Genomic DNA, 16,819 nt, shown 5'->3' with positions numbered 1-16,819 from the left:
TTCTTACACATGACATGAAAAGGATAAAGAGGTTCCTTCATAATAATGCCGTGAATCAATATAACAAAAATGGCTTGGCCTACGATGACAATACAAAAGTACACACGTGGTGACTGAAAGGGCCCTGAGGAGGGTTCAGTGTGAATGCGTGATTATTTTTACATCTTTCTCCCCCAGCATATTTCTTTTTTTTAAAGACTTTATTTATTTGTTAGAAAGATGGAGAGAGAACACAAGTAGGCAGAGCAGCAGGCAGAGGGAGAGGGAGAAGCAGGCTCCCCGCTGAGCAAAGAACCTGATGCCGGGCTCAATCCCGCAACCCCAAGATCATGACCTGAGCCAAAGGCAGCCATGTAACCAACTGAGCCACTCAGGCACCCCATCCACAGCATATTTCTTTCTTTCTTTCTTTTTTTTTTTTTTAAAGATTTTTAAATTTATTTCACATACAGAGAGAGATCACAAGTAGGCCGAGAGGCAGGCAGAGAGAGAGGAGGAAGCAGGCTTCCTGCTGAGCAGAGAGCCCGATGCGGGGCTCGATCCCAGGACCCTGGGATCATGACCTGAGCTGAAGGCAGAGGCTTTAACCCACTGAGCCACCCAGGCGCCCCCACAGCATATTTCTTAATGAGAGATAATAGTATCATATGTAGCTCAAAAAAATAAATAAACAACAAAAAATACCAAAGAAATTCCAAAAGACCCTGATAAAAGGTAGTAGTCCTAACTTAGTATACTAAGGCCATAGTAACAACTGTGAAACTCTACAGATAACTGCATGTGCACATACTAATTTTGTCTGTTAATATTCTAGTCAACTTCCTCAATAGCAAATCTTCACACAATCTTTTTTAAGAATAAAAATGAGATTCCTTCTCTGTGCTTTTCTGAGTTTGTTTGTTTAAGCTAATTTAGCTATCTGTTTTATTTTGTTTTGGCTCTAATTCAATCCCTAGAAAGTAACTGATGTGGACTTGGGAAGAGTCTAAGGAGGACTGGAGAAGCTTAGGAACCGCAGAGGGAAGAATTCAGGCTCACCAGGGAAGGTCACATAGCTACACTGCCGTCTTCATCACACAAACAAAAAACAATAAACAAGTAAGGCAAGAGCAAGTACAAGTAGTGGGTTGTTAAATACACATGAAAAAAATTTTGTCTGTGTTTTTTTAAATCAAAGTCTTAAGAGTGTGGTACAGTGGGCCCATTCATATGTACATTTTTATTTCCTACAATATAACATTTCATAACTCAAGGCTTTATATTTCTCATTAAGACTTATGCTACTCAAGGGTAGAGACAAAGCTGCAGAACAAAGGCTTTCAATAACTGTTTTTAGACACACCTTAAATGTCCAACTGTCCTGACAATGGACAGAGTGGAAACATACATAAGAAAGAGGGGACAAGGCTCTGTGAACTCTGAAACAACATCATCCCCTTTCCCAAATGAGATAAGGAAAAACAAACTGCCATAGGCTTGTAACATAGGTCTGAAAGAAGCCAGGCTTACATTTCTTTCTCTTTCATGTCTTTTCCTCCATTGTTTAAATACCCCTGAGATAATTTTTCAGTGTAAACTGAGGAGAAAGATGTGGCTGATGGTTTTGCTAAGTGCATGAGAATGACTGGATCACACTCCTGGATGAATTCTCAGACGCAGAATAAGGCTCCAGACAGGGTAAGTTTCCCGTCTGACTCCTCAGATGACAAATGATGTCCTGCAACAGAGGGTTTCTCATAGGGAAGGAAACTGAGGGAGTTCTCTTTGGTATGAACAATCAGATTCTGAGTAAGAAGTTTCCTCAGTGGTTACATTCAAGAAGTCTTTCTCCAACAGGAGCTCTTAGAGGCTGACTGAGGACTGCCCACTCGTGAAGGGCCTTCCCACTTCAGTTACATGGACAGGGTTTCTCCCAGTATGAATCCTCTGATGCTGAGTGAGGGATGAGCTGCGACTGAAGGCTTTCCCACACTCACTGCACTCATAGGGCTTCTCTCCGGTGTGGATAACTGAATGTCGAATGAGACTGGTGCTCCAGCAGAAGGATTTCCCACACTCCATGCACTCATAGGGCTTCTCTCCACTGTGAATCCACTGGTGCCTCGTGAGCCCTGACCGGCGGTTGAAGGCCTTCCCACACTCTGTGCACTCATAGGGCTTCTCTCCAGCATGGATGCTGATGTGTCGAATAAGGTCTTTCTTAGTGCTGAAGGCTTTCCCACATTCTTTACACTCAAAAGGTTTTTCTCCAATGTGAGCCCTTTTATGCAAGATAAAAGTGTAGCAGTACGTAAAGGCCTTTCCACACTCATTGCACTCATAGGGCTTCTCCCCAGTGTGGATGATAGCATGTCGAATGAGGTTTGCCCTCTGGCAAAAGGCTTTACCGCACTCCATGCATTCATAGGGCTTCTCTCCACTGTGAATCCGCTGGTGTCTTGTGAGGTATGACCGGCGGTTGAAGGCCTTCCCGCACTCCATGCACTCGTAGGGTTTCTCCTCGGTGTGGATGCTGAAGTGTCGGATGAGGTCTGATCGATTGCTAAAGGCTTTCCCACATTCCTTGCACTCGTAGGGTTTTTCTCCAGTGTGGGCCCTTTTGTGCAAGATGAAAGTAGAGCAGTGGGTGAAGGCCTTTCCACACTCGCCGCACACATAGGGCTTCTCCCCAGTGTGACTCCGCTGGTGCTGCTTGAGGTGTGACCGGCGGTAAAAGGCCTTCCCACACTCGAGGCACTTGTATGGCTTCTCTCCCGTGTGGATGACATAGTGCTGAATGAGGTCTGTGCTGTCGCAAAAGGCTTTCCCGCATTCATTGCATTCAAAGGGTCTCACTCCGGAGTGAATCTGCTGGTGCCACGTGAGGTGTGACCTGCGGTTGAAGGCCTTCCCACACTCCATGCACTCAAAGGGCTTCTCTCCCGTGTGGATGATGTAGTGCCGAAGGAAACCTGTCTTATCACGGAAGGCTTTCCCACATTCTTTGCACACAAAGGGCTTTTCTCCAGTGTGACTCCTGTTATGCAAGACTAGGTTGGAGCGGTGGGTGAAGGCCTTCCCACACTCACTGCACTTATAAGGCTTCTCTCCAGTGTGGATCCGCTGGTGCCTCGTGAGGTGTGACCTGCGGTTGAAGGCCTTCCCGCACTCCGCGCACTCGTAGGGCCGCTCCCCCGTGTGGATCATGCGGTGCTGGAGGAGATGTGTGCTCTTGCTGAAAGTTTTCCCACACTCGGTGCATTCATAGGGCTTTGCTCCAGCGGAAATCTGCTCATGTCGCACAAGAAAGCAATTCTTGGTAAACACTTTCCCTCGTTCCTCACACTGATAAGGACGTTTCCCTTCGTGAATCAAGGGATCTTTCAGTAGTTGCTGTGAGTCACAACCGTGAAGACCATGTTCTGCAGGGATCAGCTGCTGTACAGTCCTTGAGTGTAGACCATCATCTGTCCCTAAACCATCACGTTTAGGCTTCATGTTCCCAGGGAGCTTCTCCGTTCGGGGGTCTATCCCTGGTTTCAACTGGCCTTCCAGCATTTCCGATGGCCAATCCTGACTCTTGCCTTGCCCCAACTGGGAGCCCCCCAGAGCCTGCTGAGCCTGTTGTTCCTGTGGTGAGACTTCCTCAGACAAGGCAAGGTGAGAAAGGGAAAGCTCTGGGGTCTCGGGTTTTGTGGTGTCACCTGAAGGGAATACAATATACAGATGGGCTCATTAGAGATGGCAACACAGAAAAACAAAATCGTCATTTCAGTGGGAATAAGAAGATGAAAACAATGGCTCTGTGCCTGCCATGTTTTCAAATCTCTAAAATCCAGTTTGCAATTTCTTTTCAGACCTTGAATTCTTGAAACCTTTGAGTAGAAACCTAGAGGGAGAGAACAGATGGGGGACAGAGTGTCTGGCAACTGGGGACAAGAACACAGGGTAATGACACAGTGTGTGCTGGGTTTGCTTAAAGCAAGAATGCTCAGATGCTCCAAAAGGGCAGCAAAGGGGCACCCGACACAGCCTCCACGGCAGCCGGGAAGAGGCTGGTGAGAGTTTCCAGACAGGGAATGTGAGATATTGCCATTTAGAGAAAACTGGAAAGCCATTTCAGCCTTAGCTGATGGAATGAACAAACGCTGAATCTTCCAAGACTCAGGGAACCTGCAGGGCACCAGAGGATGGGGCTGCACCAGTGCAGCCCCTGACACGGGACTGGTATCCTCACAAGCAGAAACACAAGAGCTTTTGTGTCTTCTCAACGCCACGTGAGAAGGGAAGAGGAGACTCTTCTCTGCAAACCAGAAAGAGGGCCCTCACCAGACACCAGACCTTAAACGTCTGGCCTCCAGAACTGTGGGAAATAAACGTTGTTTCATCCTCCAGTCTGTGGCATTCTCGTTACAGCAGTCCAGGCTGACCAGACTGTTGGTATGAGCACTGTACTCATTCTTGTCTGTGATGTTAACTGTATTATTTTCAAAAAGAAATGAATGAGCAGACAACTTAGTTAATACACCAATTAATCATGGTCATTTGTGAATCAGTGATGACAATGTGTCATCAGCCAAGGTTTGGCTTGGTACAAACCAAAATTTGTACCTGAGGTTCACGAATCAAGGCTTAGAGGTCACAGCAGTGTTATGGTTAAGATCATGGTCTTCAACCACAGAAACCCTAGGCCCAGGTCCCACAAGAACTCAGTATGAGCCCCGTAGCACCTGGCAAGGCACTCACATTTCATAAGCCTTCCTTTTGTCTCCTAAAAAGTAAAGCCAGAAATAAAGACTGTGCTGTAGGACTCTGTGAGGATGAAGTGAAATCCTGCATTTGCCACGTGCATACATGAACCATGTTCAGTATGATACCAGACGCTGTGCAAACCTGGCCACATGCCAGCTCTAATTTTTTATTATGGGTTAGTCAAATAATATGCATCTGGGACCTAATTAGCGAGCATATAAACTGGCAGTGTCAGAATGCGTGGACTGACTGGAAGAGTACTGAAGAGTAAGAAGAGTGGTCCATGAGATGCCTGCCGAGCCAACATTAAAGTCACCAGAAGAAGAGAAGGGAGGTCCTGGGAGATTAGGGGCAGAGACCGCAGGAGGATCCGATGCTCACGACACAATCTAGAAGCCCGCTGAATTATGCATTCACAAGCACAGAGGTTCAGAGTGTTGGCTCAGGAGCCAGAACGGTTGGTGCAAATCCTGCCTGTACCGAGGGAGCTGATACTGGACAAATTACTTAGCTGTTTCCATCTCAGATCCCTCGTCTGAAAAACTGAGAGACTGTTTCTGCCTCACAGACTGTCCTGAAGTCTAAATGAGAAAATGCCTGTAAAGTGGTCAGCACACTGCCAGCCACTGGGGGATCGTTCAGGAAATTGTGGGCCATTACCCATCAACACTATGGCTGCTGCTGTATTTGAAAATTAGGAGCAAAGCAGTGACCGTATAAGCAACATTTTCAGTGCTGTGGTGCAGAGGAACCCCCTCACAGGGCCTCAAAGCACAAAAAGAATGATGTCACCACTTTCACAGGTGAGTGGTGGGAATGTGAAAGGGTTTGGTTTCTCCAGAACTGCCTGGGATTTTCCAATAAAGCCAACCTGACCTAGAAACATACTTGAATCTGTTCCTAACAGAAATTAGTGCTTATCTACACCAAGACAAGTAACAAGAATATTCTCAGCAGCATTAAGTTGAAAACAAGAGGAAGGCCTGCCAAGCGGGGAATGGATGAACGACTGGCAGTTTTTCCCACAATGAGACGTCACACTAGACTGAGAGTGAACAAACTCTGACTGTACGCGGCCATGTGAAAAGACTCTCACAGACGTAACGATGGGCAAAAGGAGACGGACACAAAGACACCATGCAGCGGGGTTCCAAGTCAACACAAATTCACGCTGATGGTCTCAAAAGGGATTACCTAGTAGAAGGGGCTACTGAAGGCATGAGACCCTGACGAAGTACTGGAAATGTTGTACAGTAGGTCCCTTATCTGTGGGGGATTTGTTACAAGACCCCAGTTGGTCCCTGAATTTGTGGGTAGTACCAACCCTACATATACTATGTTTTTTCATATATATATATATGTATGTATGTATAAATACACACTTACAATAAAGTTTAATTTATAAGTTTGGCACATAAGAGATTAACAAAAGTAAGTAATAATAAAATAGAATAATTAAAACAAATACTGTAATAAGAGTTACACAAACATGGTCCCTCACTCAAAATATTTTATTATATGGCACTCTCCCTTCTTGTGATGCTGTGAGATGATAAATGCCTACATGCTGAGATGAAGTGAGGTGAATGACACAGGCATGTGACACAGTATTAGGCTACTGGTGACCTTCTAATGACAGATCAGAAGAATAATCCTCTGCTTCTGGACCGTAACTGACCGCAGGTAACTGAAAGAGCAGAAAGCAAAGCCACAGACTACGGTAGACACTAAATATTAACACAGGTGGTGGTTATATAAGTTTATACACACACAATGATTCATCAAGCGGACCTCTTAAGATTTTTACACAACACAGTTACAGCTCATTCAAAAAGTGCAAGAAAATAATAGTGAATGGGCAAAGAGGAGGCCACAGTGTAGACATCTCTTGCAAGAATGAGGCAACTTGGGGCGGCTGGGTGGCTCAGTTGTTAAGAGGCTGCCTTCGGCTGAGGTCACGATCCTGGAGTCCCAGGATGGGGCTCTATGTCAGGATCCTTGTTCAGTGGGGAGTCTGCTTCTCCCTCTCCCCCTGCTCGTGCTCTTTCTCTCTCTCTCAAATAAATAAATAAAATCTTGGGACACCTGGGTGGCTCAGTCAGTTGAACACTGCCTTCGGCTCAGGTCATGATCCCAAGGTCCTGGGATTGAGTCCCACATTGGGTTCCTCACTCAGAGAGGAGCCTGTTTCTCTCTCTGCCTGCCAATCTCCCTGCTTGTTCTCGCTCTCTCTCTGAAAAATAAATAAATAAAATCTAAAAATAAATAAATAAAAAATAAAATCTTAAAAAAAAAAAAAGAGAGACAACTTTTCCAAGAAGATGGTTTATACAGGGAAACAGAATTGATACCAGTATGAAGACACTGGAGAGTTATAGGCCTTTTTCATTTACTTTCCTCTACTGTGACACAACCAAGCCTATTTTTCTATTGAGCAGAGAATGGGTAAAGTTACAGAAGAGGCAGAAGAGCAGCGAAGAAGCCAATTCCCTGAAAAGGTGTGATCTGGCCTCTAGTGCGGTCATTTGCCATGGTCGGGGGCAAGGCCTCCTCTGGGGGGTGGGAAGGGAAGCCACACACAGGAGAGATTCAGATCAATGTGCAATGGTTGGCGATCAAGCAGTGCAAGAACACAGACTATTTTTGACATGGAAATATGCGAAGACATCAGTGGCTGAGGGGTGTGGTGAAGGTCTGGAACAAGTCATCCGTGGCTGGAGGAACCAGGGGAAGACGGGCGGATGAGAGGCACATAGGGGATGTGGGGAAACCAGCTCTCGCCCAGGCCAAAGTTGAAAACCTGGACGCGGGAGTGTCAGGATGGGTCTCAGGGAGGAGAGGGGAAGGGGAGCCATTCATGGGAAATGGACAGGATGTGTGACCGCAGGGGCTGGTGGCGGCGAGGTGCTGACGAGTTATCTGAGTCGCAACCGGCCTTCTGACATGCACGGGAGGAGGGACGAGCAGCAGAATCCCGAGCTCCCTCTTAGGCATGTTGGGCATGAATGGTCTTTTCTACACTCACAGATGTGAGACTGGTGACGAGGGAGAAGACTAGGAACACCCTCCAAGGGGCCGAACAGACACATACTTGGAATGAAAGCCCAAGGCACCACCAGAGGCGAGAGCGCCTGGCTGTGCAGGGGCGCCAGTCACCACACCAGATGTCCCCAGGGCCTCGGCAACCGAGGTCTGCAGAACGGAAGCCAAACGTGAGGTTAAGCGGGCAGGAGGGGTACGAGGACTTGGAGCAAGAGAGCGTCTGAGTGTCTGACTGGCACTGGGAGGACGGGTGGATGGAGAAGGCGAGAAAGGGTGGAATGCAGGGTAGAGCTTGCTTCCTGGTGATGCAGCAGGAAGTTTGAGGTACTATCATTATTCATGAGGGTTAATATTACGACGTGAATAACACCAACAGCTCACTTTTCCCGAGCCATTCGCTCACTGTGAGTCGGGGCCAGTGTGAGCCAGTTTCACGCACAATCTGGTGCGTCCTCAGACAACCCACTGACTCAGGAAGAGACCGAGTGCAGCACACTACGCTCAGTGAACCATTTGTTCTCTCCTTGGACACACAGCTCAGCCTCATTTTCCAGCCCCAGGTGCTTAAGTGGGGCCAGATGTCTCGTTGGTGGAATGTGAGGAGAAACAGTGTGACTGGACGTGGGTATGACACCTTTCTTCTCCCGTTTCCCCTCTGCCAGCTGGAAGATGCCAGAACAATGTGCAAGTCTCGTGATGGCAGGAGGTACCAGAATCCCTGAATAACTGCATGGTGCACAGCTCCATGCTGACTCCATGGTCGCTGGGTGAGAAAAGGACTTTCACGTGCTGAGCCACCAAGATTCTGCAATATACCTGTTACAGCGGCTCTATTTACACTGGTTGAGCTTATGTATAAAGGCACAGTGAGACCATGTACCCTCCCCAGGGCCACAAGGTTGTCGTGGGTCCCAAGCAGCTAGGGCTGAGAGCCCGAACTCATAATCTAGCAGGCCCCACACGTCCACAGGAGCGCTGGGACTGTGATAGGGCTGGACTGGGTGGGCAGAAGGACCACAGGTTAAAAGGCTTGTGGATCCTAAGCCTCTAGAGAGGCCACAACAATAAAACTTCCACAGATTCCAGAGGCAGTAATCACTATACTGTCTGCAAGCTGCTGTGACACTGACTGGGCCCACTGCTGGCACCCACCTGGGCAGGAGTTAGGGGAGAGGCCTCTCTTCCATGCCTGTAACTCTGGGCTATGATCCAAGGCGTAGATCAGCTCTGGTTTGGGCAAAGGACAGCCTGTTCAAAGAGACAGAAAAAGGTTGTGGAAATCATGGTGAGAGGAAAGAAACCCTCAGTCTAGACGGGGACTTCAGAATTTGGAGAAGGCCCCAAATGAAGCTGCTCGCACCCATCCAAACAAAATATGACCTGGAAACCAATGCATAAAACATCATTATTGGGCCCCAAAGACTGCAGACATCAGTGCTGGCTCCAGCGACAGCACCAAATCCCTTTGATCTCCAGCCTGTAGGATCCCAGCACTGTTCGGACCTGTCTCCTGAAGGCACTTCCTAATTAATCCAGTCAGGAGCCTCAGCCATACCTGGTGAGCCTGAATGCCACCATGGACTAATTTACACGAAACCTCTGGGGTGAAGCCTCGCCATCAGACTGCAAACACTCCCCAAGTGATGGCACCCCACCTGGTAGGTTAAAAAACCCAGGTTTCCACCGTTTCACAAATGGCATCCCTGATTATCGACAGTCTGAGGTAGGCAGAGTGGCTGGGTACTCTGAGTAAAGAGAAGGGTTTATTCCAGGCAGGAAGACTAGAAGACAAAAACAGGAACAAGGACAATAAATAGGAAACAGTGACAAACATGGTAAATACTAATCCCATTATATCAACATCACTTAGAACATCAATGTTTTTCTAAATGCTCCATTATAAGACACATTGTCAGAGTGGATCAAAAAACAAGACCCAGGAGTGCCTGGGTGGCACAGTTAAGTGTTTGACTATTGGTTTCAGCTCAGGTCGTGATCTCAGGGTTGTGAGATTGAGCCCGTGTCAGGTTCCACGCGCTCAGTGCAGACTCTGCCTGAAGTTCTCTCTCCCTCTCCCTCTGCCCCTCCCACTTGTGCTTTCCCTCTCTCTAAAATAAATGAATAAATCTTTCTCTTTTTTTAAGATTTTATTTATTTGACAGAGAGAGAGACAACAGAGAAGGAACAGAAACAGGGGGAGCAGGAGTGGGAGGAGGAGACTTCCCAAAGAGCAGGGAGCCCAATGCGGGGCTTGACCTCAGGACCCTGGGATCATGACCTGAGCTAAAGGCAGACGCTTAACAACTGAGTTACCCAGTCACCCCAATAAATGAATAAATCTTAAAAACAAAAACAAAACAAAACCCAACTATAGATTGTCTATAAGAAACCCACTGTAAATATAAAGACACAAACGTGTTGAAATTAAATGAATGTAGAAAAATACACTAATATGTTAATAAAATGTGCTAATACTAATCAAAAGAAAGCAAGCGTATCTATGTTAATTTCAGACAGAAAAGACTTCAAAGCAAGGAAAGTTACCAGGGATAAAGAAGGCATTACATAATGATAAATAGGTTAATTTGCAAAGAAGACAGAAAAATCCTTAATCCGTACATGTCTGGCAACACAGTGTCAAACTACACGAGGCAAAAACTGATAGAATGACAAGAAGAAATAGATGAATCCACCATCAAAGTTGGAGATCATGGGGCGCCTTGGTGGCTCAGTGGGTTAAAGCCTCTGCCTTCGGCTCAGGTCATGATCTCAGGGTCCTGGGATCGAGCCCCGCATCGGGCTCTCTGCTCGGCAGGGAGCCTGCTTCCTCCTCTCTCTCTCTGCCTGCTTCTCTGCCTACTTGTAATTTCTGTCTTTCAAATAAATAAATAAAATCTTAAAAAAAAAAAAAGTTGGAGATCACACTATTCCTCTAGGAGCAATGTACAGGCAGGCAGAAAGCTGTTAATGACACAGGTGAACTCAACAATACCATCAATTACCTGGCTCTAACTGACATCTGCAGACTACATCCAAAAACAGATACACATTCTAGGGTGGCCGGTTAGCTCAGTTGGTTAGAGCGTGGTGCCAAAAACAGATACACATTCTTCTCAAACACACATGGAACATTCCCATGATAGATTATATTCTGGGCCATAAAAACATACTTTAATAAATTTTAAAAAGAACAGAAATCATTTTAAAAAGGAGGAAAAAAGAAATCAGGAGGCAAAAAACAAAGCTTAAATAGAAATGAGTGAACCCATGATTTGAAATTAAACATTAATGATTGAGAGAAAGGAAAAAAAAAAAAAGAATAGAAACCATAAAATGTCTGCCCTCAGACCATAGAGTAATTAACTAGAAATTAGTAACAGAAATATAATTGGAAAATCACCAAATAGGTAAAGGTTAAACAACACTAAATAACATACGGGTCTAAGAAGCAATCTCAAGAAAGTAAAAAATATTTTGGGGGCGCCTGGGTGGCTCGGTGGTTTAAGGCACTGCCTTCGGCTCGGGTCATGATCTCAGGGTCCTGGGATTGAGTCCCACATTGGGCTCTCTGCTTGGCAGTGAGCCTGCTTCCCTCTCACTCTCTCTGCCTGCCTCTCTGCCTACTTGTGATCTCTCTCTGTCAAATAAATAAATAAAAAATCTTTAAAAAAAAATATTTTGAACTAAATGAAAACAAAAATATAGGGAAACTGTCTAGCTCAGTTGGAACAGCATGTGACTCTTTTTCTTTTTTTTAAGATTTTATTTATTTTGACAGCTAGAGATCACAAGTAGGCAGAGAGGCAGGCAGAGAGAGAGAGAGAGAGAGAGGAGGAAGCAGGCTCCGAGCAGAGAGCCCGACGTGAGGCTCGATCCCAGGATTCTGGGATCAGGACCCAAGCCGAAGGCAGAGGCTTTAACCCACTGAGCCACCCAGGTGTCCCAGAGCATGTGACTCAATCCTGAGGTCATGAGTTTGAGTCCCACACTGGGTATAGAGGTTACTAAAAATGAATAAATAAATAATCTTTAAACAAACTAACTAAAAAACCAAAAATAAAACCTAGCGAAATTTGTGGGATGGAGCAAAGCAATGCTTCACAGGAAATTTATAATAGGATACATATTTTTTTAAAAGAAAGATCTGAAGTTAGTTATATAAATTTCCACCTTAGGCAACTAGAAGAGTACATTAAATGCAAAATAAACACTACAAAAGAATAAGAATTAGAGCAGGAATCAATGAAATTGAAAACAGAAAATAGAAAAAAATCAACAAAACCAAAATTTGGCTCTCTAAAAAGATCAATAAAATTGATAACCTTCTGGCCAGGCTAACAAAGAAAAAATAAGAAAAGACACAAATTACTAACATCAGAAGTAGAACAGAGGGGGCGCCTGGAGGCTCAAATGGTTAAGCATCTGCCTTCAGCTCAGGTCACGATCCCAGAGTCCTGGGATTGAGCCCCGCATGGAGCTCAATGCTCAGCCGGGAGCCTGCTTCTCCCTCTTCCTGCTCAGCGGGAAGCCTGCTTCTCCGCCTTCCACTCCCTCTGCATGTCCTCCTCCTCTCACTGTCACTCTCTCTGTGTCAGATAAATAAAATCTTAAAAATTAAATTAAATTGAATACTGTTTACATTAGTATTCCCCAAGTGAAATACTTAGGTATAAATCTAACAAAATATATACAGAATCTATATGAGGAAAGCTACAAAACTCCACTTAACAAAACCAAAGAATAAATGGAATGACATTTCATGTTCATGGATAGGAAGACTCAATATTGTCAAGATGTCAGTTCCTCCAAATTTGATCTGTAGAGTTAATGCAATACCAGTCAAAACCCCAGCAAGTCATTTTGTGGATATTAACAAACTGATTCTCAAGTGTATATGGAGAAACAAAAGACCCTGGTCTCCTAACGCACTAGAGTAAAAAGGAAACAGTAAACACTCCTGTGGGGCCAGCAACCTGAGTCCAAGAAGGCTAAAGCAGTGAGAGGGGGAGGGGGATTGAGCAGGAGGAGTCAATCCTCAAGAAACGGGCGTCAGGGGGAGGCAGACGTTGTGAGGCTAGACGCCATTTCATGACCCACCAAGAACAAAAAACTTGCACACGGTAATTTAGTCAAAGAGAGACACATGCATAAATTTAAGTATCATTTATTCCAGCCAACATTTCACAAAAGAAACCACCAAAAAACGCAGAGGAGAGCTTTTCACAATGAAGATATGTCTTTTTTTTAAGATTTTATTTATTTATTTGACAGAGAAAGATCCTAAGTAGATGGAGAGGCAGGCAGAGAGAGAGAGAGAGAGGGAAGCAGGTTCCATGCTGAGCAGAGAGCCCGATGCGGAACTCGATCCCAGGACCCTGAGATCATGACCTGAGCCGAAGGCAGCGGCTTAACCCACTGAGCCACCCAGGCGCCCCTGAAGATGTGTCTTTTAAAGTGAAGAGATTAAGCTTTATGAGGGACTTGCTGCAGTGGCTCTACTTTCCTTATTTGCCAAGGATGGCATGTTGGGAGAATTAATGGAGTGAAAAGAAACGTATCGGCATGTAAAAAGGAGTAGAGACAGGAACAAGGGGCCTCACATGGTAAGGACTAGGCAGCCACTTCCTGCTGCGAAATAGCCATGGCAGAAAAAAGTCACTGTAAAAAGACAAAGACACAAGCGACCCACAGAGAGAAGCCAGGACAAAAGTCCCCAAAGCAGGGATTAATTGTGTTTCTCTAAGTTCCTGTATCAGTCCCTCAAGGGGCCCAGATGGAATTCCTGCCTTTAGGCTTTGTGAGACAACCCCATTTCCTCCCAATGCACCCTTCTCCTTTGGCTGTGACCAAAAGTAAACTATGTTTCTTGCTTAACCCTCCCTGAGACACAGGAGAGCAGGCAGGAAGAGAGGAGTCTAGAAAATGACTGAAATGGAGAGGACGGGAAGGCTATAGAGACCTTCTCAAGCAGCCAGGCCTGGAGCCAGAGAGCAGAGTGAAGGAGGTGACAGGTCTCCCACACCACAGAGTTAGGGAGACCTTACCCAGAGAGACCAGAAGTCCACACGTCTCCAGCATCACTTCCTGGTACAGGGTCCTCTGGGCCAGGTCCAGCTGCCCCCACTCCTCCCGGGTAAAAGTCATGGCCACATCATCAAAGGTCACAGGCATCTGAAAAGTCAAACAGAGGCAGTGTGTTGGTCTTGGGGCTGCTGATGGGAATCACAGCCCATTTCTCTCGATGGAAAGGGAGCAGAGTGACCAAACACCCCCTGAGGGCTAAGCTCTGCGGGACTCAAGGAGGTAGAGATGCTGTTTCGCCCTGATTACAGCAGCATGAGAGACAGCGCCTCCTGCGTGGGAGCCAGTGGAGAATGGCGTGAGGTCGGGACCTTCCCGTGTGGACTGTGAAGCACAGAGTAGTAAGGGCTTTAAGACACCATGGGGATGGGAGAGAGGAACAAAGATAATGAAAACAGCACCAATAATAATTACAGGAAGAGCAGCCCAGACTCACCGATCTTCACTGCGTGCCTGACTCGTGCCGATGCTCTTCCTGTCCTGCTAATGTGAACGTCCCCAGCTCTGAAGCCATAATCCTGAGGTTTGAATCCCACGTCTTAGAATCAACACTTGCCTGCATGTGAACTTAGGAGCCTCATGTCATTTCTCTGAGCCTCCATTTCTGGATCAATATAGTAATTCTCACCCAGCACTAAGAGTATGAGAATTAAAGAAAAAATCTTTGTAAAAGAAACACTGGGGTGACTAGCCACAGCCTGTGAAGTCAGTATCATTACCACGTTCCTGCCAGTCAGGGCCCTGAGGTCCAGGGGGCTTCAGAAGTTCATCCACAGTTCACATGTGGTATGAGGAGAGGCAGGATCTGAACTGAGGTCCCTCTGGTCCCTCTGGTCTAGGGTCTAATGGCATAATCCTGGCACTCCTCCATTAGTAAAGAAATCAATGAGGACGTGAGGAACTTCAAATAAATTTCCCAGCCACATTCATTTCAGCCATCATTGAACATAATTCTGTGGACATGGGCAGAGGAGCAGCTCATCGTCACCCACCTCACAGGATGATCACCTGAGGTGGTGGCACCTGCTTGGGAAGTGGCAGGGCCTGGATCTGCTTCTGCTCCTCAGAGACTACCAAGGAGAATCCACAATGAGTCACTGTTTCTTTTTCCTACATGAGTCTTCCCCTCACCCCCTGGCTTTGGCAACTATGAAGGAACTTAAACCTCCCACCCTAACCACCTGAGTCTCAACAGCACATATTGCCGAGAAGAGAATACTTCAGGCCCAGAAAATAGAAGTTACTGAGGACAATGCGGGCTTTGGCCATGAGAATAGCCTTTGATCTGTCACACTGTCTGTCATGGGTGAGAGTATGATGGAACATCCAGCATGTGACCCACAGTCTGGCCCCCCCAGGGTTATGTCTCAGCAGACGGGGACCGAGGGGCCATGGAAATCACACCGGTACTCTGGGGATGCCTTAAACAACCAATCTGCCCTTTTTGTCCACACATTTCCACTTGCTAAAATGCCATATCCCCACGTCATGCCCAAGGCCTGTACGGAAGCCTGCCTGGCTTACAAAGTTGACTTCAGGGGTCACCTCCAGGTATCCCTGTCTGCTTTTTGTAGAGAAAAGAGTAAAACTGCAGGCTGGGGTGGTCAACACACTGGTTGTTTCTGCTACTTAAGAGCTGCAGTGAGGGGCGCCTGGGTGGCTCAGTGGGTTAAGCCGCTGCCTTCGGCTCAGGTCATGATCTCAGGGTCCTGGGATCGAGTCCCACATCGGGCTCTCTGCTCAGAAGGGAGCCTGCTTCCCTCTCTCTCTCTGCCTGCCTCTCTGCCTACTTGTGATCTCTCTCTGTCAAATAAATAAATAAAATCTTAAAAAAAAAAAAAAAAAAGAGCTGCAGTGAGTTGGGGCACTAAACCTCTGAGCTTCAAGGTGTTCTTGTGCAAAACCGAAATAACACCACAACTCAACTCAGAGGAGCCGAGGATTAAGAGAGGTGATATGTTATGCCTGTCAGCCCACAGCAAGGAGTGGAAGTCAGCTATCATGCGTCTCCTGTTACTGCTCTCGCGTTGCTCCCACCACATCCTACACAAATCCAACCACTACACTTGTTTAATTTTGCCAGGCTCCCTACACAACAATGCCGGATGATGGGCAAGCAGGGAAGGGCCCATTTCGCCTGAACTGCTATGAACCTTCTCTCCAAGCGAGTGACATCTGAGCAGAGGTCAGAGGATGTGAGAGGGGGAGCCCTGAAAAGTCACAGGGGGAGTATCCCAGGCAAAGGCGAGTGCAGGGACAAAGGCTGGGGGTCAAGGAGAACCTATCATGGTCAGGCTGGTACAGTCCCAAAGGCCAGAGGAGGTCGGCGGGGGTATGGGTAGGCACCTGCAGGTCACGGCAGCGGGCGGGATTAGTAAGCGAGGGGGGCCCTTGGAAGCCAGCACTTCTCATCCTTCATGCCCAGACTGAGCACCGCCCGAGATCCGCACAGATGCAGGACTATGGATCAAGGGACACGCCAGCCACTTGCTGTCAACAAACGACAAGGAAAAAATGAAACCGAAGGGCATCCTTGGCCTGCAGGCCGCCCAGGAGCCGCCGCTGCAGAGGGGCAGCAATGCAAAGAGCATCGTCCACTCACCCGCACGGGGTCCGTCCACGCCGCCGCCATCATGGGACCCTGTGCACAAAGCAGCGCCCGGGGGACAGCCGCCGAGGGGCTGCCACCTTTTCGCTGCCCAGAGCGGGGTGACCTCGGCTGACTGTCGCACTCCGAACCTCAGTTTCCCCAATGTGAAACGTGCCCCAGGACCTCAGCGTCGCACCAGGGCTGCGGAGAGCGCCCCCCGCAGGCGCTCACGTAACACCCCGTTACGGAGGACGAGGGACGGGTATCAGGCTCATACAAAGACACCAGGAGGGACCTACGATCCACACCACCGTCTCCGCTCCGGCCTCGGAGAGGTGCCCTGCCCTTTCAATCCCCCGTTAAAAGCCCCACAGC

At 47.2% G+C, this 16,819-nt stretch overlaps 1 protein-coding gene across 1 annotated transcript in view; it reads right to left on the bottom strand.

Moving 5' to 3' along the window:
- Positions 1-662: 662 nt before the first annotated feature.
- The window catches only part of LOC123931069 (zinc finger protein 543-like), a 47,574-nt gene continuing 31,417 nt past the window's right edge, over positions 663-16,819 (bottom strand). Inside the window, exons 5-7 of the mRNA XM_045987760.1 lie at positions 13,818-13,944; positions 8,926-9,021; positions 663-3,683 (exon numbers count right to left, since the gene is read on the bottom strand). Of these exons, the coding sequence (XP_045843716.1) occupies positions 1,843-3,683; positions 8,926-9,021; positions 13,818-13,944 (2,064 nt within the window). The 3' untranslated portion in view covers positions 663-1,842. The remainder of the gene's footprint in view (positions 3,684-8,925; positions 9,022-13,817; positions 13,945-16,819) is intronic.

The sequence above is a fragment of the Meles meles genome, chromosome 19 (assembly GCF_922984935.1).
Source record: "Meles meles chromosome 19, mMelMel3.1 paternal haplotype, whole genome shotgun sequence".
In the NCBI taxonomy this organism is placed as follows: domain Eukaryota; kingdom Metazoa; phylum Chordata; class Mammalia; order Carnivora; family Mustelidae; genus Meles; species Meles meles.
This window is presented reverse-complemented; position numbering and strand designations above follow the sequence as displayed.